Here is a 25717-nt window from a genome sequence, read left to right as displayed (position 1 = left end):
CCTTAAGGGTCTTGAATCCGTTGGCTGGAAATTACAATCCAAACTGCTGCAAAACCTGTAGCTGTTATACATCATATAATGTCCTGACATACTGGCATATAATAGGGCTCACACACCCATATCACCCATCTATTAGACATATACTAAACTGAGCCGTCGTTTGGGGACACTCATCTGCTTACTGTGTCCACCCACCCCTACTTGCTGGGCTGAGTGCAAGGAAGAGGTTAAGCGCTAAACCCCCGGGGGGGTCTGACAATAGGCAGTGATCTATACAGATCACTTATAACTGTGGTGGAGCAGAAAACCTGTCAAAAGAATGGGTGTTCTGCCCCTTAGTAGGGACTTTGCACATACCACTTCCCCTGCTCATGTTTGTATCTTCAGCTGCACTGCAGCCTCAAGTGATAAGAATATGATCACTAGAGGCTGCAGTGCAGATGAAGATACAATGCAGACTGTTCTGCACCTATTTGGCTTTATTGTTGCTGACCTAGTCATCACAGCTAGCGTATGCGCTTGTGAACTGTAGGCAGCATCAAGTTCAACTCATGTCTGCAATTTACAGCGTCATGCAGTAGCCGCATCTCTTAGCGCAGCAGGGAAGCGCATGCTTAATTTGCTAAGGTTTATGTCGCTCTCCTTTTTTGTTTTTCAGATACAGACATCTTGAATACAGATTTTTTTTCCTCTTAATAAAATAATAGGGGTGTGGGGTGCTATTATTTCAATAACAAAAAATTCACAGGTGTATTAGGTATGTTTTTGTTACTCACTTTACAAGCTTATTGATTAAAGTGAGAAATTAAAAAAACTGCAAAAAAATTACCTACATTCTCAGTGTTCGGGGCCCTATGGGAACATAACGGAAGGTTGGAGTCTTCTACCCTGCTGATAGTTCCCCTTTAACTGGTACTTACGGAAAATGTGCTACAGACAGGATTCATGGACGTTCCGGTATCATTATGATGCCAGGAGCTCTGAATCAGGTTAAATCTTTGCGGTAGTGTACTGACACAGTCGCGCGGTTCTGTCAGTACAGTACCGCGAAAATGTTAACAGTTTCAGAGCTCCCGTCATCATAGTGATACAGGAAGCCAGGAAGCCCGAACTCCATTCAGTTGCACGCCGTCCGTATATACTGGCTGTGCATGAAACGTGTAAATAAGGCCTTAGGTCTCCATAGGTGCTGTACACAAAAAACGGTGCAAGATTTTTAGGCAATCTGAATGAAATGAAATCCAAATGAAAACCATGGCACCAGCCCTGGCCAAACATCTTAAAATTACTTCAGAATTAATCTTGACGGTGAAAACTATATTGTGTTTACAACTCATATGTAGACCTATGTGTTGCCATGGGAACAGACAACAAACCCTGTGTAGTCTGACCCAGCAGTCAAATTCTCTTCCATCAATACGCTTCTTGCTATCTTAAAGGAGTTATGCAGAATTTGAAACACCTAGTTAAACAGCGCCACACCTGACCCCATGTTGTGTGTGGCATTGTAGCTCAGATCCCCGGAGGTGAATGGAGCCGAGATGTAATACCACATACCACAGTGCTGCTTGCTAACAGTTTTAATAAGAAAATCTCCTAACATTGTGGGGAGATTTATCAAACTGGTGTTTGTCTTAGTTGCTCCTAGCAAACAATCAGATTCCACCTTTTACTTTTCAAAGAATCTGTGAGGAATGTAAAGTGGAATCTGATTAGTTGCTAGGGGCAACTAAGACAATTCTACTTTTCACCAGTTTCAGAACTTTCCCCCTGTGTTTACAGCTTCTATCTAAACCTATAAGTCACCATGGCAACAGACTACAGATGAGCCCTGTGTAGTCTGATCCTGCTGTCATTATGCCTTCTTTTAATATCTTATTTCTTGTTAATTTAATGTATGCAGTGTAGTAGTATACCAAGTTTTGTTTGAAGTCTGCAATAACAGAGATACACGGGTCTACATAGGAGCTGTATCCACAAAACGGTATGAGGACTTTGGCCAAGATTAGTTATTTTCTTGACCAGAATTACTGTTTGCTGGGGTTTTGGTTCCCACCAGCATTGAAATACTGTATATCAGAGGTGGTGATAGACAAGCACAATGTAAGTACACCCCCCTGGAGAAGTAACATGGAATATAGATCCATAATATAATACGTCTATTTCCTCCTTCACGTTTTCTTACCAGGTGTCGGGCTCGTAGCACTTACAGATTACACAAATCCTACTGCAATTTTTGCAATTCCACTTTGGTAAAGAAAACTTGTTGAGCAAGTGATGTGCGAGGCAGACGATAATATACATCCACACAGACATCACATGGGGTTTTCTCTGCTGAGCTGCCATCAATATAATCCAATCTACAAGCCCACTGTAACAAATAAGATCTGATGTGAAATGAAGAAATTACCGAGATAGGTTCCAACAAAGCCCAGCGCCAGGAAACTGGAGATAACAAGCACGCCGCCGGCCGCCACCAGCACCACTCCGAGATAATAGAATTCTGGCCTCTTCAGGAGCCACGAGTGGGGCTGACTGGAGATCGCCTCCGAGAAGCTGCAAAGAGTCATAAACACTTGTCAGAAAGAGACGATAAACAGAACATGATGGTGACTCTCACCCCCAAACACTTCCAGGTGCCAGAGCTAAAAATAGGGTGACCTGGCAAGGACACGTGCGCTTTTCTACTTTTTATGGAAAGTCTCATGTCTAACAATGACAGATAAGAGCTGGGTTTGTGCTAAGTCCCACCCCTGAGTAAACAATGCCCCGCCCATGGGATAGTGCTAAGTCCCACCCCTGAGCAATCAATGCCCCACCCATGGAATAGTGCTAAGTACCACCCATGAGCAATCAATGCCCCACCCATGGAATAGTGCTAAGTACCAGCCATGAGCAATCAATGCCCCGCCAATGGGATAGTGCTAAGTCCCACCCCTGAACAATCAATGCCCTGCCAATGGAATAGTGCTAAGTACCACCCCTGAGCAATCAACGCCCCGCCCATGGGATAGTGCAAAGTCTCACCCCTGAACAATGCCCAGCCCATGGGATAAGGCTAAGTCCCACCCCTGAGCAATCAATGCCCCACCCATGTCCTCCTACAAGCAACTGAGGGACTGCCACCCTCAGTGCACTGATCCGCCGGCCACTCTGTGATGCCACTGGACAGCTACGCTGAACTATTCATGAGGAGGGGCAGGTGGATCAGTGGTAGTCCCGCCCCCAGTGCACCAAACCACCTAATTTACATAATTATTTAGCTTTAACAATGCTGAAGCTGTAAATATGAAATTATCAGCATCCCGTGTGCTATGAGAACATAACAGAAGGTTACAGTCTTCTCTTCTACCCTTCTGCTAGTTTCCCTTTATTAGCCGTCTATCTTATACTGTATTCATGTATCCTACATCCATCCATCCTCATCTCTAAGTCTCATGCAGGGCTGGGCGATTAATTGAATTAATTTGCCCTTAACTCAATTTTCGATTTTCAAATTCGATTTAAGAAAAAAAAAAAATTTGCCCTCTGATTTTGCAAGCTGCTGCTCTTCCTTCAGGTCAGAGCGCCCCCTGCTGAATCCGGCGCTGCCGAATCTGCACCCTGGAGATCTCTGCCACATGTACTCAGCAGATCCTCCAGGAGCAGCAGCAGTTGGGCACTAAGGAGCCCCGAGAGCAAGAGACCCAGATCAAGAGAGAGTGGGTGAGGACCCAGCACAATGCCATGCCACCCTGTAACTACAACTCCCACTACTGCTGCTACTACTACTCCCAATGTTACTCCCACTACTGCAACTTCTACCACTCCCACAGCTACTCCCACTACTATTGCTGCTACTACTACTCTCACGACTGCTACTACTCCCACTATTATTGCTACTACTACTCCCACTACTATTTCTAATGCTACTCCCTTTACTGCTATTGCTACTAGTCCTCCTATTGCTGCTACTACTACTGTCACAACTGCTACTACTATTGCTACTACTCCCTTTACTGCTGCTGCTACTTCTACTCCTACTACTATTGCTACTACTACTACTCCCACTACTGATACTATTACTATAACTACTGCTACTACTACTCCCAATATTACTCCCACTACTGCTACTTCTATCACTCCCACAGCTACTCCCACTACTATTGCTGCTACTACTACTCTCACGACTGCTACTACTCCCACTACTATTGCTGCTACTACTACTCCCTTTACTGCTGCTGCAACTTCTACTTCTACTACTCCCACTACTGATACTATTACTCTCACTACTGCTACTCCCAATACTGCTGTTGCTACTACTCCTCCTATTGCTACTACTACTACTACTCCCACTACTGCTACTCCCCTTATCAGCTACTACACTCTTTATCTACTATACCTCTACTATTACTCCACCCTTCTATCTATCTCCAGTCTATCTTTCCATAGACAGATAAATGCTGACTGTGGTGGAGCGCACTATATCTATTAGCATATGGACAATTTACAGTCACATGCGGATAATGGGTTTCCGTTTCCACTAGAAATACATTTACTGAGATCAGAAACCATCTATACTTGTTGTAGTTTGGGACGGTCCTGGACTCTGGATTTTCCGCCATAAAGTCCATGTAGTGTTTATAGTCAGACATTGTTTCCATAAATCTCCCATCTGGACCCCATCCAGCGCTCTGTCCTCCGAGGTCAGCAAGCTCTGAATCCTGTCCAAAGACCATTCGGTATGTGAGAGTAGTTTTATAAGGGAACTTTGTGACCTTAAAGGGACAGTGCATGTTATATCTACTATCCCGGGGACAGTGCATGTTATATCTACTATCTCGCTGCCAGCATCATACTGAGCATCCACTGTCATAGTGCCAGCTCAGTCACTTAGAGGACTTCCCTATTTGGGACTATGGGGTAATTTGTCAGAGACATAAGGATGGACAATGCAGAATCCATTACTTGGGGGTAAGGGGGGTATGGGGCTGCAGACCTGTAGTGCAGACACCAAACCATATCAGCTGCAGTGTTGGTGTATAAGCTCCATACAGCACTGCTACATGGTATATGTTCACTATATGGCACTATGATATGCTCTGTATGGTGGTATTTAGGCATTATAAAATAAAAATTATATAAAATCTAGTTAAAAACTGCATTCATATGGGAAATGATATCACGTGACTGCTGCCACTTTTCTCTTCCTGCCTAATAATCAGATTTTTGTAGAAATTCATTAGTTCTCAGTGCTCTGTACCCTCTCCAGCTGTTGTAGAACTACAACTCCCAGCATGAGTGGAAAGCCAGCAGGCAGGCAGTAGCAGTTCTGTAACAGGGGGGGCACAGGTTGATGACTATGGCTTTATCTGACCTCAGAACTTTCTCTACTGAAACCGTAGCCGTATTTAACCCCATATAAATCATGGCCACTATAAGACAAGACAGGACTGATGGCTCTCGCACACTAGGAGCGCTGTGTTTCCGATCACACATAATGCTTGTGTACATTGCAGATGTGCAGAGTCGGCAAACAAAACATTAAGCCTCATGTGACCCGAGGAGCAAGGGATATATGGACATATACGCACATACATACACACACACGCATACATACACATACACACATACATAGATTCATACACACACATAGATACATACACACACATAGATACATACACACACACACACAAATATACTCACAAATACATGTGTGTGTATACACACACACACATGTACACAGACACACGCGCACATATAAATACATACACACTAACAAACACATGTATACACATACATACATAAACGCATATACATACACACACATAGATACATACACACACACACAAATATACTCACAAATACATGTGTGTGTATACACACACACACACACACATATGTACACAGACACAAGCGCACATATAAATACATACACACTAACAAACACATGTATACACATACATACATAAACGTATATACATACACACAAACGCAGATAGATAAACACAAAAATACACATATACACAAATATCCACATAAATACACACACATACATATATATAATACATATATACATATACACAGACATACACATACACATGCTTGTACACACACTGAAATACACACAAACACACGCTCATACTGACTAATTTCTGGTCTGGTTCAAATGTAACTGTGTGACAACCACCATCGGTGGCCATACTAATCCCCATGAAGGTTGTCACCCGTCCTCCCTGCTCCCTCTCTTATTCTGCTTTGCCCGTATGTCGTTCTTTTCTATAATTCTGCAATACTAGTCATGGATAAGCAGACATCAGTAGAACAATCTCTTGATCGGAGAGCTTGCACTCTAACATTCCTGCCAGTCCTTCTGGTTAGTCACCTGACCGCCGGCACTGAAGGGGTTACTGGAGCGCTGCTTCCAGCTCTGCAGACACAACACATCCCACAGGTCTCTTATCTGACATATTGCTGCACTTTGTCATAACCTGCAATGTTTGCTTTCTGCTTGAAGGAACTTCACATACGGAGGGACGGAGCTGCTACTGGATGAACCTGGAGAGGCCATCTGCTCCCAGGGGATGGGGGGCAAGTCACAGGGTAACATGGTGGCCCCCCTCTTGTCTATCAATATTATGCTGCACATGAGCATTCACCTAAGGGGGCTGCAGCTTCATAGGGGTCAGTAGTGATTTATCCATCTTCAGAGCTGCATTCTGAATTCTGCACAGATAGAAGAAAGATTATGGTCACAAAAAATTATTGTGGTGGGTGCAACCGCAGGTTAAGGCCGAGCACCTCAAGAGGGGTCAGTAGTAACGTTTACAACTTCAGAGCTGCATTCTGAATTCTGCTTAAAGGTGGGATCACAGAGTCCCGCGATTGCCCCCTTCTTGTTCATTTGTCTATCAATATTATGCTGGGTACAACTGTACGTGAACAACCATTTAAAACACCCAGCTCCTTCAGAGGGGCCAGTAATGATTCATGCACCTTCAGAGCTGCATTCTGAATTCTGCTCAGATTAGAGAAAGATCAGAGTTAAAAGACAGCCAATGAGGGGCTATCGATATTATGTTGGGTGCATCTGCAAATTTCACGGGATTTCCGTCACTCCAGAGCTGCATTCTGAATTCTGCTCATTGCTCGGATGTGAAGTGAGATGAAGAACCTGATTTGATTGGACCAATATGTCCCATCCCACCTGAGGATTCTGATGGCGGATTTCAGGGGTCATCCACATAGAACGTTACATAATATATGGATTCCCACAGTCCGCAGTGCTACTTGTGAGGGCTCGGAGCGGCGTTACATAAGATGATGTGTGTGTGCCCGGTGACCCGCACCACCCTCATAGGATCTGGCCTCTTTGATGTTGGGTCTCATGTTGCTGTGTGGCCACCAGTATTACATAAGAGGGCTGGATGATGGGGGCTCCGGGCTCCTCACTCCACAATGGACCCCACTGTTCTGGATCTCACTTGTTTTCGGTAAGAAACCACAAAAATATAAAACTAATCTAATCTGTCAGGAGCGGAAAATAGAATTCAGCTGATGTCCCAGTGTCCGCAGGCCAGGGGAAGACTGAAGACTGAGGAGTAAAACTCCCATCATGCTGCATACTGGGAGGGCTTCCTCAAGACCCTGGATATCTGCCTAGGGAGTATAACTCCCATCATGGTGCAAGCCAAAAGATCTCCCAGAAGAGTATAACTCCCATCAGGGTACAGACCAAAAGATCTATTAGAAAGGTATAACACTCATCATGCTATATACTGAAGGGTGCAACTACTATAAGGCCAGGTTCACACTACGTGAGACAATGGCCGTTCTGTTACCCGGCTATGTCACAGAGTGGCCGGTGTCAGTGAAGTTCATCCTGGCCGGTACTGCAGTAACAGCCGGATGAACTTCATATGCGCTGAACTGGAATGCGGGCACATCCATGTGTCCGCATCCCAATTCAATGAATAGCCGCCGCACAAAACTGACATGTCAGGGACACGCTAGGGATCCCGGCCAGAGTGTATACTATGGGGGAGATTTATCAAACATGGTGTAAAGTGAAACTGGCTCAGTTGCCCCTAGCAACCAATCAGATTCCACCTTTCATTCCTCACAGACTCTTTGGAAAATGAAAGGTGGAATCTGATTGGTTGCTAGGGGCGACTGAGCCAGTTTCACTTTACACCATGTTTGATAAATCTCCATCTATGTGTATACACCCCGGCTGGGATTCCCGATGACTGCAGTGCAACATAACTTTTCTAAAAATTACGGTCGTTCTTGCAAATCGGCAACAACGGCCGTGATTAATAGAAAAGTTACGTTGTGTGAACGTAGCCTGAAGCTGCAAACCTGGGAATATCCCTGTAAAGTATAACTCCAATCATGTCCCAAACTAGTAAAACTCCCATCATGCTTCAGACAAAAGGATCTCCACTAGAAGAGTACAGCTATTATTATGCTACAAATGTAGGGATTATCCTGTACAGTACAACTCCCATCAGGCTGGGCGGAGGTCTCCATGCATCATGTGTCTGTGCTTCCTTAATGCAGATAAATGGGCCCATTATAAGTGTCCAGGAGGAGGGGCCTTAATTTTAAGTGGCCAGGAAATGGGCCCATCATGTTCGAGGGGTCGGCCACTTTATAGTACAATTGTTATGTGTACAGTATTAGTAAGTGTACTCACTGTATATACTGACAGCAGCTCCCTGTGTACTCGCTGTATATACTGACAGCAGCTCCCTGTGTACTCCCTGTATATACTGACAGCAGCTCCCTGTGTACTCGCTGTATATACTGACAGCAGCTCCCTGTGTACTCCCTGTATATACTGACAGCAGCTCCCTGTGTACCCCATAGAGCTAAAATCTGAATCCCCTCCTCCAGGCTGGGCTGCCCTGCTCATAATTACCACAGAGCACAGTCTGGAGGAGAGGAGTCTGATTTTAGCTCAATGGGGTAGACAGGGAGCTGCTGTCAGTATATACAGCGAGTACACAGGGAGCTGCTGTCAGTATATACAGTGAGTACACAGGGAGCTGCTGTCAGTATATACAGTGAGTACACAGGGAGCTGCTGTCAGTATATACAGTGAGTACACAGGGAGCTGCTGTCAGTGTATACAGTGAGTACACAGGGAGCTGCTGTCAGTATATACAGTGAGTACACAGGGAGCTGCTGTCAGTATATACATACACTTACTAATACTGTACACTGAGCAATTTTACTATAAAGGGCCAACCCTTTAAGTATCCAGGAGGAGGGTCCTTAATGTTAAGTGTCCAAGAAATGGGCCCATCATGTTAAGGGTCTAGGAGGTAGGTCCACCATGTTAAATGGCCAGAAGACAGACCCTTCCAAGACGCAGACTTATCACGTTAAGTGTCGAAGAGGCAGGTCCTTCATGTTAGGTGTCCATAAAACAGATCCATCATGTTAAGTGTCAAGGAGGTGGGTCCTTAATGTTAAGTGTCCCAGAGATAGACCCATCACATTAAGTGTCTAGGAAATAGGCCAGCATGTTAAGTAGCCAGATGACATGCCTTTTTTATTAGGCATCCAAGACAGAGGCCCATCAATGGTCCATGAGGCGAATCCTTGACCTTAAGTGTTCCGGAGTTGGACTTATGTTGAGGGTCCAGGAGGCAGAGCCCTTATGTTGAGGGTCCAGGAGGCAGAGCCCTTATGTTGAGGGTCCAGGAGGCAGAGCCCTTATGTTGAGAGTCCAACAGGTAGGTGCTTCATCTTTGGTGTCCAGGTGCCAGGCAAATTATGTTAAGTGCCTAGAGCACTGCTCTAGCAGCCTTCTGATTGGATATTAGAGCTGTCACTCAGAGCTGAGTGGAGGGGCAGCACAGCGCCCATATCAGAGACCTCTGGGCACTTAAAATGAAGCGTCTGCTTCCAGGGTATTAATCTCCCACAGAACACCACATCATTTATGCATAATTTTAAAGGCTGGTCGGCCAGAATGGATTCTTTTTTCATGACTTTCCGGTTATGTGTTAGTAGGTCACCGGAGAATGCGGCTCCCGGTTCCCCCGTTGTTTTGGTTCCAATCAGCAGTAAACAAACTTCACGAAGTAATGAGAGGAGATGAAGGAGGACGGCGGCGGTTTTATCATCCGCCCGCCGTATACGATACCAATGTTTATCCCGCTAATTCATTACAGCAGGAGAAACATTATAAAGGAGGGACAGGCTTTCATCTATGCCGGAGAATAATTCACTGCTGGCAGCGGCGGCGGCGAGATGCTGGAAACACATGAAGACATTAGAGGCCAGATGATTGATTTCTCAGCAATAATGAATGCCCGGGCATGTGAATGGACTAGTTATAGTGAGTGAAAACAACAAGAACCTGCTGCCCAGATGACGCCAGTGCCAGACGCTGCTCTATGAGGGCACAGCAGGCATGGTGGCCGTGCTAAAACAGTCATACAGCAATGCAGACTATATTTAAAGGGTAAGGCTTCGGATTATATAAGTGAGGTGGGCCCCTGAGGATCGCATAAGCATTCCCCCCTGGCTCAGATATTAAAGAAGTACTCCGACATCAGCCAAAGCAATAAACATGCTCCAAATGCATACAGCACTGCTTAGGCTGGGTTCACACTACGTTTTTTTATCCGTTTTTTGATGCATTTGTGTGCATCCGTTTTGATCCGTTTTCCCATTGACTTCTATTATAAAAAAAGGATCAAAACGTACACAAAAATGTTGCTGACCCTACTTTTGTGTCCGTTAAAAAAAAAGATCTGTTTTGATCCGTTTTTTTTTTTTTTGTTTGTTTTTTTACAATGGAAGTAAATGGAAAACCGGATCAAAACGGATGCACACAAATGCATCCAATCCTTTCATCCATTTTTTGCCAAAAAAACGGATTGCAAAAAGGTAGTGTGAACCTAGCCTCACCTGTCTGCCCCGGCTTTGAAACCACTAACAATCCATTAGTTGCTGTGTCTTAGTTCTGTACTTCCTGGTTGAGCAGTTGCTCAGTACTACGATTCCCAGAATACATTGCTTTCCCTCAGCTCTCCAGCACAGCCCCCCCCCCACATCACTCCTGACATTTGTCCACCCAAAGCTTTTGCAGAACATATCATTCCACTGCAGACTATCACTCACTACGGTTGCAGCACCTGCTACATTCACTCCCTGTCTGCTCTTTGTGTAGTATCATTCATCTCAAGGCAGCATGCTGTAACCACACTAAATTCCCAATAAAGTTATATATGCATCTGTGTATATGACGGGGAGATGGTGATGTGGGCTGGTCACAGGTGGTGACATCACTCAGGGGGTTGGGCTCCAGCTAGGAGACTTGATCCAGTCAAGCAAACTTGGCTTTAAAGCCTCTATTACTTATAATTGTGCTGGCTGTTAAAGGAAACAGTCAGCAAGCTAGTCGTCTGGCACACCCCTTAAGACCCTAGTTGAGCGTCTCTAATTCCATCCCCATTCCTTGTCCTCCTGCACATACTTTTGAGTAAAGTTGACACTTTCCATTTGTACGGAATACATTCCTTGCAAAAATAAATATCTATTTATATTTTCTCTCTGTCTTCCCCTAATCCCCCCTCCCTTCAGAGATGTAAACAAGTCCCTGGCAGGCTTTATCTGCAACATTGTAGCTTGTTTGTAACGCTGGGAGGGATAGTCACAAAGAGTTCATCAGCAACTTGACCTCAAAATAACCACCAGCATTACAAAGAAGCTGCAATGTTGCAGATACAGCCAGTCAGGTACTAGTTTACATCATCCGTCTCAGAAGGGAGGGGGGAGGAGGGTGAGACAGAGAGAAAGGCTCACACACAGACTTTTGTGTTTTCAGCAGAAAGCAGAAGCTCAGAACTGGGGGAAGGAGACTGAATAGATAATAACAACTGTGGAAGGAATTGTTAGTCTCACCATGGGCAGCAACATATAAATCTATTTGACTTTCCAGAATCTAAACCACCCAAAATAATGCAGATTTCAGCTCTGAAGTTATTGTTAAACTTGTTGGACTCTCCTGTCATTCTCTATGAGTGTTGGACTCATCTGAGGAGCGTGTGCGCCGGGTTTCGGGCGCCGATATCTCTGTGACCCGACCATCTCCAGAAGCGGGACCCGGCGGGATTAGGTGAGTATAGGGTGCTCCAACGGGGGGTCGGGAGCCCGTCACCCCATCACCGGGGGTGACATGTCCTCTTTAATACTTAGGGTCCTATTCCACGGGCCGAGCAGGGCCCGATCAACGATGTTTACTGGGCCTATTCCACAGCCCGACAATCGTTTAGCAAGGGCTGCAGGGACATCGTTACCGATGTCCTTGAAGCCTTTGTTTCATACTTTACCTGTCCAGGCGCAGGTCTTCTTCTCCCGGTCTCGCGCCAGTGATTGGCTGAGCGGTCTGTCAGCTCAGACAGGCCGCTCCGAAGCTGATGCTGCCGTGCAGGATTGGGAGAAGGAGAAGACCTGCAGCCTGGACAGGTAATGTATAATGTTTCGAAATCGTCAGTCACCGCTGCGCAACCTAAATGAACGATCAGCTGATAACATGATCATCGGCTGATCGTTCTCTCTATTCCACGGAGCGATAATCAGCCAAATCGGGCCAATTATCGCTCCGTGGAATAGGCTTCTGAATGGACACTGCAAAATGTTACTAATTTCCATTGGAATCGCTCTGGAGTGCGATCTCTTCAGACGCTGCTCTGGTGCTATGGTATACATAGGGTAAGCACACTCAGCTGTGTGTGGCACCATCTGCTTGCTGGCACCAATCAGCCTGGCACGGACAATATCTATTTCCGTGTGGGTCAGATACGACAGCCGAGTCATGTATGACACAGCTCGGAAACATGATAGAGCAAACAGCCGGCATCTGCCCGGAGACGCTGCCCTCCTGCATCGCCAATGATTAAATCCTCATTTAACCTAATTACCTAATTTTACACAACAGGGGCCCCGGCTCCTCCATGGAGATGGAGCCCGCTGACTTTTCTTATATCAATCAACGAGGTAAAATTAACGAGGAAGAAAGGAAATAACAAGGAGTGAGGCGAGGACGGAGAGGTGCCCTAATTTCATAGACACCACAATAGCACAGAGAGGAACGTCGTAAAAATAGAGACCGGGGCTGGCTGCAAAGCTGCGGGCATACAGGTCCTCATTGAGAGATGCATGGCTCGAGGGGAACTACAAGTACCTGCATCTCCTTAATGGCAGCTTGCTCATTGTGATATGTTCACACTTTTACAGACCTATATGTTCCCATGGTAACAGACAACAAACAAACCATGTGTAGTCTGATCCTTCAGTTTCCTAAATATTACTAATATACATTTAGAAACAGATGAAAGAATGAATGACTGGAGGATCAGACTACACAGGGGTCTTTTTTGTTGTCTGTTACCATGGAAACATATAGGAGTTAAATTATTCACTAAAAATACACATCTAAAACCAATAAGTGCAAAATAAGTACCAAATCAATCATATCTGATTTGGCCCGACTGGATATCAGAAATCACAGCTTCAAAGGCGTTTAACCCAATGCTGCAGGCGCTGACACATCCAGAGCAAATAAAATGTCATGGCAACACCTATGTTATATAACCAGTGTCAGGCACTTGTTTACTGTGGTCAGATGATGTTTTTATTCACAGAAATTGGGGGTAAAAGGCTGAACACAAGGCACAAAATTAGAGGCAGCTGGGCACATTACATGGACATAATCTACTGCCACCAGTGCCAACCAGTATCCTTATATATAATACACTAATACTACTATGGAATCCCTATATAGAATACACTACTATAATACTGCCTCCTATATACAAGAATATAACTACTATAATACTGCTCCTATATACAGGAATATAACCACTATAATACTGCTCCTATATACAGGAATGTACTATAATAGTGCCCCTATATACAAGAATATACTATAATACTGCTTCTATATACAAGAATATAACTACTATAATACTGCTCCTATATACAGGAATATAACTACTATAATACTGCTCATATACAAAAATATAACTGCTATAATACTGCTCCTATATACAAGAATATAACTACTATAATACTGCTCCTATATACAAAAATATAACTGCTATAATACTGCTCCTATATACAAGAATATAACTACTATAATACTGCTCCTATATACAAGAATATACTATAATACTGCCCCTATATACAAGAATATAACTACTATAATACTGCTCCCTATATACAAGAATATAACTACTATAATACTGCTCCTGTATACAAGAAATTAACTACTATAATACTGCCCCCTATATACAGGAATATAGCTACTATAATACTGTCCCTATATACAAGAATATAACTACTATAATACTGCTCCTATATACAGGAATATAACTATTATAATACTGCTCCTATATACAAGAATATAACTACTATAATACTGCTCCTATATACAAGAATATAACTACTATAATACTGCTTCTAAATACAAGAATATAACTACTATAATACTGCCCCTATATACAAGAATATAACTACTATAATACGGTTCAGGGAAGAAAAAGAGTGCTGCACCTCACACCTATGGCTGATACTAGTACCTCTCGGCTGTATAAAAAACATCAGAATTCTGTATGTGAATTGATCTAGCCACACTGCCCCATGTACCGCGTGCAGGTATCTGATACACATGGGTCCCTACACTAAGTCCACACTGTGCCAGTCAGCGACCACCACCCCCGCAGGGACCCAGGGACCACCACCCCCGCAGGGACCCATGTGTATCAGATACCTGCACGCGGTACATGGGGCAGTGTGGTTTGATCAATTCACATACAGAATTCTGATGTTTTTTATGCAGCCGAGAGGTACTAGTATCAGCCATAGGTGTGAGGTGCAGCACTCTTTTTCTTCCCTGAACCGTTTTTTGTTTCTCTCTTTTCTCCGTGTTTTGCACTCCTCCTGGTGAGACCCACATGACCGCAATTAGCAGGAGACACCTGAGTGCTCATGGTTTTAATCCCTCCTGTCTGTCCTATTCTATCTTTGATAGCTATGGTGAGTGCAATACCTTATCCAGACTTGTGCTGTTTGGGGGCAGCTTCCTCCACCGGTGGTGCTGGCTGGGTTTTGGTGTGGCATTTTTGGGTCTGGTCCTGTGGCATGGGGGTTGCAGGGCCGTTCCATGGCCTCCCTTCCCTGACTGTGCACGCCTGCGGGGGTGGTGGTCGCTGACTGGCACAGTGTGGACTTTGTGTAGGGACCCATGTGTATCAGATACCTGCACAAGGTACATGGGCAGTGTGGCTTGATCAATTCACATACAGAATTCTGATGTTTTTTATGCAGACGAGAGGTACTAGTATCTGCCATAGGTGTGAGGTGCAGCACTCTTTTTCTTCCCTGAACCGTATTTTATAACTACTATAATACTGCTCCTATATACAGGAATATAACTACTATAATACTGCCCGTATATATAGGAATATAACTACTATAATACTGCTCCTATATACAAGAATATAACTAGTTTCTACGTTTGCTGGTGTGTACGCTATCTGGCATTATGACTGGGTATGCACGTCTCTCCATCCCTTGCACTTGCTCCCGGGTTGTGTTCTCAGGTCTCACTAAGCAAATACCAAGGTCGACAAACACGTCCCAGAACTGATAGGACAAATACAAGATACATAAAATCGGTAATAGAAGATAAGGCCGAGCTCAGGTAACAAGGTCAATGACAAGCAAAGGGCGGCAATGGGAGGTGCACCCAGGTAGCAGCATGTTGCAAATGTTGCGATCCCGCTGGAAGTTACACGTCTGTATTATAGCGGTATCATACAATATTACAGCACCATATACCAGACTCTATTAAAGTTTCAGCAATCAGGATGGAAGAAAACAAGGGTTTTGTTCAGCTCGGATTAGTCAGGATCTATAAGACTTTGATCCCATGTGACATAAGTTTGGTTCACTTCATGCCGCCACCTCTGGAGTACAGAAAAGAACTATACGGCAACAATTAATCAATTATCAGACATCTGGATGTTTGATGATCGGCGGAGCAGATGATCCCGTGATCTAGACGTCCTCATGAGGTCAGGTCTGCGAGATGAGATACTACTGATGGGAGGCTGGAGCTGAGGCGGGAGGGGAGCGAGGTGAATGGTCCCCTCGGGCAGAGTCTGCATAAAACAGACTTGTGAGGTATAGTAAAAGGCTAAAAGTGCAATATCACTTAAAGGGGCACTCCATAATTATACAAAAACGTTGTCCTGCAGTTCTGTCTCCTCTATGGTGAGGTCTGGTTAGACACGGGGTCCTACCACAAGAGGGCGTAAAGTGCTTCATTATATTAAAAGCAAAAGGGGAGGTGTTCTCAGAGGCTTCTTTAGGGCAGTGTACATAAGAGGCATCAATGACTGATGTATGACACATCAATGATGACTGATCAATGATGCACTTGAAGACATCTGCCCAATTCACAGACATGGAGAGATGGTCGTATCGATGAACTGCCGTCATCTAGACCAATCTGTTAGGAGATATTGGGTGCAGTGGTTACCCGAGGGCCCACATGGAGTACAGGCTCCGGACAGCCCAGGCGGACAGCAGTAAAGAGGATTGTTTGATCCACAAAGTATGAGCAGCGCCGACAGTTCGATGAGCTGCAACTTTTAAGTTCAAACTTTTGTAATTTGCTGAATAAATGTGGGCCAGTGTCTAAATAATGCCGCCATATAAAGCCAAATGTAATACCACCGCTAACTGTATGGAATAACGCCAGGATGGGTCTCCAGAGAAGAGAACATTGAGAAGGGTTAATGTGTTATGTGGAGGCCGCAAAAGTGAAGGCCCTAGGAGCCAGGACCCTCTTTTCCCCTTGCAGTATGCTCAGCCTAAATGTAAGGATTTCTTGAAACTGCCTTGACTTACCAGTGACTCCTGAGCATGGCCAGAAATATAATCACTGCCCCCAAGATGTAGCATGCAAGGTACGGGGATCCAAACAGCCTGGAGAGTGCCCGGGTGTGGTACTCCCATCGTGCCACCTGTAGGGACAAGAACCAGTGTTAGAAATCATGGTGTATATGAACGGGCCGCATCACCAGGGGTAGGGGTCCCTGTATATAACCCTAAGCTGTATAAGAAAATATTCTGCCCTTTTAAAAGGGAATCTGTCGCTAATCTCATGTTGCCTTAAATGAGCGCAGCAAAAACTAGTGACAAAAATGCTGAACAGATTGGTGTATTTCTTACATCATTGTGTTCAGCCGTTCTCCTAATATGCAGGAGAATAGGATTCTTGCCACACCCCTCCCCCGCCCTCCAGCTGCTGATTGACAGTTGACTGCATATACACAGCATGGATAGATAACTGCCAATCCATAGCTGGTGGGCGGAGTTTGCTGTTGCTCATAAATATCCAGGACTACTGAGCATATGCACATTATGGAGAGGAGTACTTATTCTCCATGGTATTCAGGAGGAGATCTCTGGATCAGCTGCACAGAACAATGTGAGTGATACATCATTCTGTTCAGCTTCTGTCACTAGTTTATGCTCCCCTGAGATAGGACACCATAAACCTACTGACATATTGCAGATACCCAATGAATACCTGTCGCCTGATTTGCGCCACTGGCATCATGTGACCTCCTGGGCAGCGCCCATGGCAGCTGCCTTGTATTACGACTATTATGCAACTGAGTTGTATTGTGTTGCTTTCTTGTGTGTACACAGTTTGGAGATTGCCCTCATTTCAATGTATCAAACTGGGCCAGGCGGCATTTCCCTAGAGACAAGCTGCTTTTGTTTATTAGCTCAACCTCGGGTATCCAAGCAGATGCCCCAGAGCGTATCGCCGGCTGCGTCACTCCCGAGTTCCTCTGCACCGTCCCATACAATAGGACACAATGCGGCTAATCTGCTTGTTCACCCGACACTGGACGACCATCATTTACTGTAAAATACACCAACCCTGTAACAATGCGGGCACTGGGGCGGCCGGATGTGACGGTAGGGCATATCGCTCCCAAACTTATCGCGGACACCAACCAATAAGGTGATAAAGAGACATAAACAAGGTCTATCTGTATCTCAGCTGCCCGCCTGAGCGAGCACCGACCTGGCACACCTGGCATGATACCAGCCTCCCGCTGACATGACAAAGCACCCAGGCACCTTGGTACATGCAGGATCCACGAGCCGGGAATAAAGAGTCCGTCCTATGGTGTTTAGTCCCTCATCGATAGGATAAGAGCCTTAAAGAGACTCTGTCAGTAGGTTTATGCTGTCCTATCTCAGGGTAGTATAAACTAGGGACAGAGAAGCTGAACAAAATGATGTATCACTTACATTGTTCTGTGCAGCTGATCCAGAGATCTCCTCCTGCTGAATAACATGGACAATAAGTAGTCCTCTCCATTATGTGCATGAGCTCAGTAGTCCTGGATATTCATGAGAAGCAGAAAACTCCGCCCACCAGCTGCTGATTAGCAGTTATCTATCCATGCTGTGTATAGGCAGTAACAACTGCCAATGAGCAGCTGGAGGGCGGGGGGAGGGGTGTGGCAAGAATCCTATTCTCCTGCATATTAGGAGAACGGCTGAACAGAATGATGTAAGTAATACACCGACCTGTCACTAGTTTATGCTGCCCTCATTTAACAAAGCATAAACCTAGTGAGAGGTTCCCAACCTGTGGCTATTCAGATGCTGTTCTCATACAATTCCCAGCAAGCCCTGATAGCAGGGGTTGTAGCTGTATAATAGCTGGAGAGCGACAGGTCAGGATCCATTGGTCTAAACCAGTGTTCCAAACCAGTGCATCTCTCCAGCCTTTGCAAGACTACAATTCCCATCATGCCCTGGCATGGTGTAGTTTTGCAACAGCTGAATAGCCACAGATTGGGTAACTGGTTTATTTAGAGCTAGGTGATGGCCAAAAGCTATCAGGGCAGGATAGGAGTTGTAGTTTTGCAATATTTGGAAAAACACTGGTTTAATAACACTGGTGTAAACAGATCTGGAGCATGATAGAAGTTGTAGTCCTACAACAGAAACCATTGGTTTGATAAACACTGGCCTATAATCACTTGTAGCTAACACCCAAAGGCTGCCAAGGCATGATGGGAGTTGTAGTTTTGCTTTCTCTCAGGTTGAGAAGTGGTCTCGATTGTTTCACTGTATTAAAACCTCAGCTGTGCAAGCACACCTTGGTCAGGATAAGTTTCCAACACTGTATCCATTCACTGACAACAAGCAGCGATCATACTGAAACAAAGTATATTAGAAAGATGCAAATATATAAAGTGAGGATCACAGCTGTATTAGTCATACAGGTTATTACAGCGATATATGAAGATGACACATAGAAACGGGCAGAATCCCACCCCGGTGACCCTCGGTCTCTTATCATATGGGTGTTAGTAGAAATTTTCCTGGAATTCTGTTCTGTATGATGTATGGAGGCGAGGAAAGTAACTTCGAACTGCAGGTTCCCGTAAAGTCTCTTGCCAAATGCCATAATTCTAAGGGGGCACTTAAAGGGGTGCCACCATTTTTGCAAAGGACCCTGAGATCTCCTCCCGCTTAAATTCCCTTAATAATAAAGCATTTGTCCAGCCATAAGAGTCATAAATACAAGGTGTAGGCATTCATCCTGCCCAGCTAGCTGGAAGATTTGCCATCCAGGACACTTATAAGAGTTCCAGTTAAAGGATATGTCCCATCTATCATTAAAAATAAAGCATTTCTGACCACTAATCCACTATTTCCCTATACAGTTATATGTCTCCATGGCAACAGACTACAAACAATTCCTGTGTAGTCTGGTTGTCTATTAATCCCCTTCACCTGTCCCCTCTGAGGTTGGAAATGTCAATTTTTCACTGCTCCAATGGATCAAATGCAAAAAATGATGCGCATTTCCAAACAGTTCTGATTAAAATTCTACTATTTCTGTGTATGGCTCCTATACAGACCTATGTATCTCCATGGTAACAGACTACAAACAACCCCAGTGTAGTCTGACAACGCAGTCATGTATTAATCCCTTTTACCTGTCCCCTCAGATCAGAAAGAAGGTAGTAACTAAAGATGAGCGAGCAGGACTAAGGTTCGGATTCATACCTGCTGGCTCCATGGAGAATGTGGAGACAGCCCAAAACATGGATAGAACCTATGACCTAGGCTGTATCCACATTTTCCAGACAGGACTTGGGCTGTCTCCCCCTTCCCCACGGACCGGGAAGACAGTTTAAATGCTGATTTAAATGCTTATGCTTCAGGTTTGTACGAACCCGAACCTCAGCCTGGCAGAGTCTGACTACACAGGGACTAATTGTAGTCTGTAACCATGAAGACACATAGACCTGCACAGAAACTATGTAACAGTAACTTGTAAAACTGCTTAAATTTTTTTTATTGCAGATAAATTAGCCTCAGATAATATTACAGTAAGCGCGGGAACACCAGATGTTACGAGTTACGATGGCTCGCGTCTCAGAGATTTAAGTCACCCACCCCGCCGTGTACTCCAGGCATTACCCAATGTCTGTGCCACGTCCCTGAGTCTGGTAGGAAACACCAGGTGCACCAGATTTCAACATAAACGTCAGTTCTGTCCCAGACTAGTCAGGGGCACGGTCACACACCCGGCCTCGTTCACGTGCACCGTGTTATACGTGTGTGATCTAACCATCTCATTGCCTAACTCTACACCACGTAACACAAAGGATCCCCAGCAGCTATTAATGAATAATCCGACTGCAGATATCCCCCCCCCAGTCCTCTCCGCTGCCATCTCAGCATCTGGATGTGTCCCGCAAAATCCAGGGCCGCTCTATAAATAATCCCCCTAACCAATGACCTCAATATAAGTAATTGCCCATTAGGATTCTAATCCTGGAAGACACGCGCCTCCGTCCAGGACAGTACATTGGTCTTGTGTCTGGATGGATGACCGATACTCAGTCTCTCATCACGACGCGGTGACTTGGCAGTCTGGAGTCACGTCCACGGCTGGATGGCCGAGGCCTGATGGCTGAGGAGCCGGAGTGGAGGTCGGGGTGATGTGTGCACTTAACAACAAGATTCGACAGATGAGCTGCAGAGAATCTTATACAGATCTGACTATTACTGAAGTGGAGTCAGAGTCGGGGCACGCTGGGTTATTAAAGGACTCATCTATCAGCAATACAGACCTCTGCATGACCACACTGTGACCACTTTTCTCACTGATCGGTGGTGAGTTAGTAAACAGACATCTATAGGCGCAGTAGTTATATCCCTGGTGGTCTAGTGGTTTCCCCCATTCAGGTTCCAGCATGATCATAGGACTATATCCATCCCCCCGGCTCTATGACTGTGCAGTATTCTAATCCGCTGGTAACCACTAGACCACCCGGGATATGACGACTGATCCTAATCAGTCCATATCATTATTGTTTCTAATATATACCAGGGATACACTAGACCACTGTTCCCCAACCTGTGGCTCTCCAGCTATAGCAAAACTACAACTCCCATCATGTCCTCACAGCCGTAGTAAACCCACTAGTATATGTTTGCCCCCTGGAATTGTTTTGGTACCAAACCCAGAGAACCCCTTTAAGCCCCAAAGACACCGAATGGAGTGATAGGAGACATGCAGGACCACCGTTCTATTCATGCTCAGGACCTTATTCTAGTGATGATCGGGGTCCCAGAGATACATGCATACATATAAATACAAGTCACAGGATTAAAGGGGTTATCCAGCGCTACAAAAACATGGCCACTTTTCCCCCTACTGTTGTCTCCAGTTCAGGTGCAGTTTGCAATTAAGCTCCATTTACTTTAATGGAACTGAGTTTCAAAACCCCACCCAAACTGGAGACAACAGTAGAGGGAAAGTGGCCATGTTTTTGTAGCGCTGGATATCCCCTTTAAATATAACCCACAGACATCAGAAATATAACTCTTAACTCACTGGACTAGTGTTTTCACACCTGTGGCTCTTAAACTGCCACAAAACTACAACTCCCAGCAATGGAAAGCCACAGGTTGGTTAACAAAGGTCTGTGCAGATTAAAGGGGTTATTCAGGACTACAAAAACATGGCCACTTTCTTTCAGAGATAACACGACTCTAGTCTCCAGTTCAGGTGCAGTTTGCAATTAAACTCCATTTACTTCAATGGAACGGAGCAGCAAAACCCCGCCCAAACTGGAGACAAGAGTGGTGCTGTCTCTGGAAGAAAGTGGCCATGTTTTTGTAGCACTGAATAACCCCTATTCCTGAGCATGATGGGAGTTGAAGTTTTGCAACAAATGGGGAGCCACAGGCTAGGGAACACCGTTTTAGTCAAATCTAAGGCATAATCGAAGTTGTAGTTTTTCAACAACTGGAGAGCCAAAGAAGCAATGGTGTAGTTGTTGCTAGTCAGACATAGGGCATGATGGGAGTTTCCAACCACATGCTGGGGGGGGGGGGGGGTGCACTGGTTTAGTCAGGTCTAGGGCTAGTCAGTTTTAGAACATGATGGGAGTTGTAGTTCAGAACTACAGGAAGGTAAAAACTTATCTAGTCACATCCAGGGTATGATGGGAGTTGTAGTTCTGCCACTGCTGGAGAGCTACAGGAAGGTTAATACTTATCTAGTCAAATCCAGGGTATAATGGGAGTTGTAGTTTTCAATAACTAGAACTCCACAGGCTAATAATCGTAAAGTTTGATCTAGTCAGGTTCAGGGCATGATGGGAGGTGTAGTTCTGTAACGTCTAGAGAACCACAGGTTAGGGAAGACTGCGCTAAACACTAGTGGGGCAATGGCCATAGGGACGGCCGTCATATCAGGAGGTTGCAGATGAGGTCACTGAAGTTTTCAGTTCCATATACCCCACCAGCTTTATAAACTTCCCGCACCCCCACCCCCGCACACACCAACATATTGTTCCAGGTGTAACACAGAGTCCCAGTAATAGCACCATCGCCATTTATCGAGGTACCAGGATTACAGAAACCATTCTGACTTAATGACTTTCTGTGAACGGTCGGTAAAATTGAAGCGTGCCATTAGGGTGAACGTCGGCTGATGAAGTGACCGGGGCCGCGGCGCAGGTTCTCTGGGATATAAATGGCCGCTTCCAGGAACTGATGTACAGATATCCTCCTCTATCTGCTGGTATTCGCTGCATCTAAGTGATAGGACGGGGGGTTCACATGAAGGCAGGTCTGACGAACAGAACATAAGCCGTAAATTAATTTGTACGAGCGCCGGGTAATTATAGATCCGTATGTGAACAAAAATCCATAATGAGTTTATGTAAATGTGTTCTCCCAGCAGCAGGCCTGTCATTGGGATGATGGGAGCCGGGCCGGGGCTGATGAGATAATGACATGCGCTCTACACCACCCGCTCGCTCATAATTGGCCACTCCGGCAATGTTTGACCTCCTGGCGCTCGCTGGTAATTGAGCGGGGCAGAGTACTCGTCTAAGTGAGCGGTACAAACAGGCCGTGTTCTCGCCGTGTAATTGGTTCCTATCACTTGGATACGAGATCACAGAGTAAACCGAAAGCATTGTACGCGCGAGGAGAGCCGCAGAATCCCCAAAGAACATCTCACCCTGGAAAGATAATCCTGGAGTCATCCTCTTGTATCAAGTCGATCTCAGTTATATCAGTTTCTGGGAAAGCTGGGTAAAAACTAACAAGGCCACCGACATGACAGGCACTTGATTTGAGATCTCCCACTCGTGATTCACATACATGGGGGGAAAAAGGCAGCAAATCATGTGAAAAGAAGAAAAAAATCTTTGAAGTCTTGGACATTAGGCGTCTCACTTTTGTGTAGTCTTTTGTCCACTACCTGTTGTTAGGGGAAATCTGTCTCTACTATTAGACAGACCAAGAGTGTGGGCAGGGCTTAGATCAGGGATGGGGAACCTTCGGCCCTCCAGCTGTTGCAAAACTACAATTCCCATCATGCCTGGACAGCCAAAGCTTCGCTTTGGCTGTCCAGGCATGATGGGAAATGTAGTTTTGCAACAGCTGGAGGACCAAAGGTTTCCCATCCCTGGCTTAGATAGTGCTGTGTGCAGAAGAGAAGTCTAGGCTGTGTACTTACAATCTGTGAACTAGCCTTTCAGCTGTTGCAAAACTACAATTCCTATCATGCCCAGACATCTAAAGCCAAAGCTTTAACTGACCAGGCATGATGGAAGATGTAGTTTTGGAAAAGATGGAGAAAGATTTGAAGCCAAGGCCAGGACTGGATTTGAAAAGAGAAATCTCAGGCTTTCATGTATGACCTGATCTGTTTATAGTCTGTTCCTGGTTTTGGCTTCAAATCTTTGGCAGATAATCTGTCAGATAATCTTTCTGTGTAAAAGGGCCCTAAAGCTTTGGCTGTCCAGGCATGATAGGACTTGTAGTTTTGCAACAGCTGGAGGGCCTGAGTTTGACATCCCTGATGTAAATCATCGCCCAGCACAGCACCAGCCTGTTCATTCCGTGAACTTTAATCTGGACAATGCCATGGCATAGCAAAAAGGAGTAGGTGCTGTGATTGGCCAGACAACTAATGTAAAGAAGGAGCTTGTGTGTGTACTGGGCAAACTGGGCTCTGACCCCTCCTCCAAAATAGAAAATATGTAGTAGTTGTGCACAATGGAGGAAATTCTCAGGGGCTTAATAACAGCAGTGATCTTTCTACCACTCAAGGGGGTTAAAAAAGTTTTCAGATCAATTGGTGTCAGAAAGTTATACAGATTTGTAAATTACTCCTATTTAAGAATTCTCATTTATCCAGTACTTATCGTGTGCTGTATGTCCTGCAAAAAGTGGTGTATTCTTTCCAGTCTGACACAGTGCTCTCTGCTGCCACCTCTGTCCATGTCAGGTACTGTCCAGAGCAGCAGAGGTTTTCTATGGGAATTTTCTGCTGCTCTGGACAGTTCCTGACAGTGTCAGACTGGAAAGAATACACCACTTCCTGAAGGACATACAGCAGCTGACAAGTACAGGAAGTATTGAGTTTCTTAAATAGAAGAAGTCATTTTCATATCTGTATGATTTTCTGACACCAGCTGATTTAAAAACATTTAACTTTTCTCCCGAGTACCCCCTTTAATCTGACAGAACCACATTGTTTTTTAAAAACCTTTGGAAATGACAGGGACATTTTACGAGCATGTTACATTTCAGAATGAGATATTAGCTTATGAATAAGTCACACAAGACAAATATTGAAGAAAGTAGAGGAGTACGCTTTAAGTCTAATACAACTCAATGAATTCCAATGGGCTGAAATGTACAGTATACGAGAAGGTCGCCCTAAAAATTCTCTCCGCCTTAGGTTAGGGCTCCATTACTACTGCTGGTTGCCTGAAGGTCACAGTAAAATTATGGCATCACTGGGACACAACCTCAGGATTTCCCTACTGCAACAAATTCAATTGGATAAGATTTTTATTTAGGTTTTCCTTGACCTTGTCTACCATAGGGAGATGAAAGCTAACCTATCAGACAGTTCCATATAGGGGACAGAGAGTGGAGTCACAACATGCCGAAAAATAGGTTGCTTGACCAAGAGAAACGTCTTAAAGTGTTCCAGTTACCACAATCGCAAGTGACCAAGAGGCGGATCCATGATAAGTGCCCAGAACTCTGTGCATTGGAAGTTAGAGCTGTCATTCAAAGCAGAGACGAGGGGCCAAGGAAAGGCTAAGGGCCATATTACACAGGGCGATTG

At 45.0% G+C, this 25717-nt stretch overlaps 1 protein-coding gene across 1 annotated transcript in view; it reads right to left on the bottom strand.

The window, feature by feature from the left end:
* Nucleotides 1-25717, bottom strand: part of PEMT (phosphatidylethanolamine N-methyltransferase) — a 100984-nt gene that overhangs the window by 46160 nt on the left and 29107 nt on the right. The window contains exons 3-4 of the mRNA XM_069982150.1: nucleotides 16915-17030; nucleotides 2411-2556 (exon numbers count right to left, since the gene is read on the bottom strand). Of these exons, the coding sequence (XP_069838251.1) occupies nucleotides 2411-2556; nucleotides 16915-17030 (262 nt within the window). The remainder of the gene's footprint in view (nucleotides 1-2410; nucleotides 2557-16914; nucleotides 17031-25717) is intronic.

Source organism: Dendropsophus ebraccatus, chromosome 9 (genome assembly GCF_027789765.1).
Source record: "Dendropsophus ebraccatus isolate aDenEbr1 chromosome 9, aDenEbr1.pat, whole genome shotgun sequence".
NCBI lineage: Eukaryota > Metazoa > Chordata > Amphibia > Anura > Hylidae > Dendropsophus > Dendropsophus ebraccatus.
The sequence above is the reverse complement of the archived record's forward strand: the minus strand, read 5'-3'. Positions and strand labels throughout refer to the sequence as shown.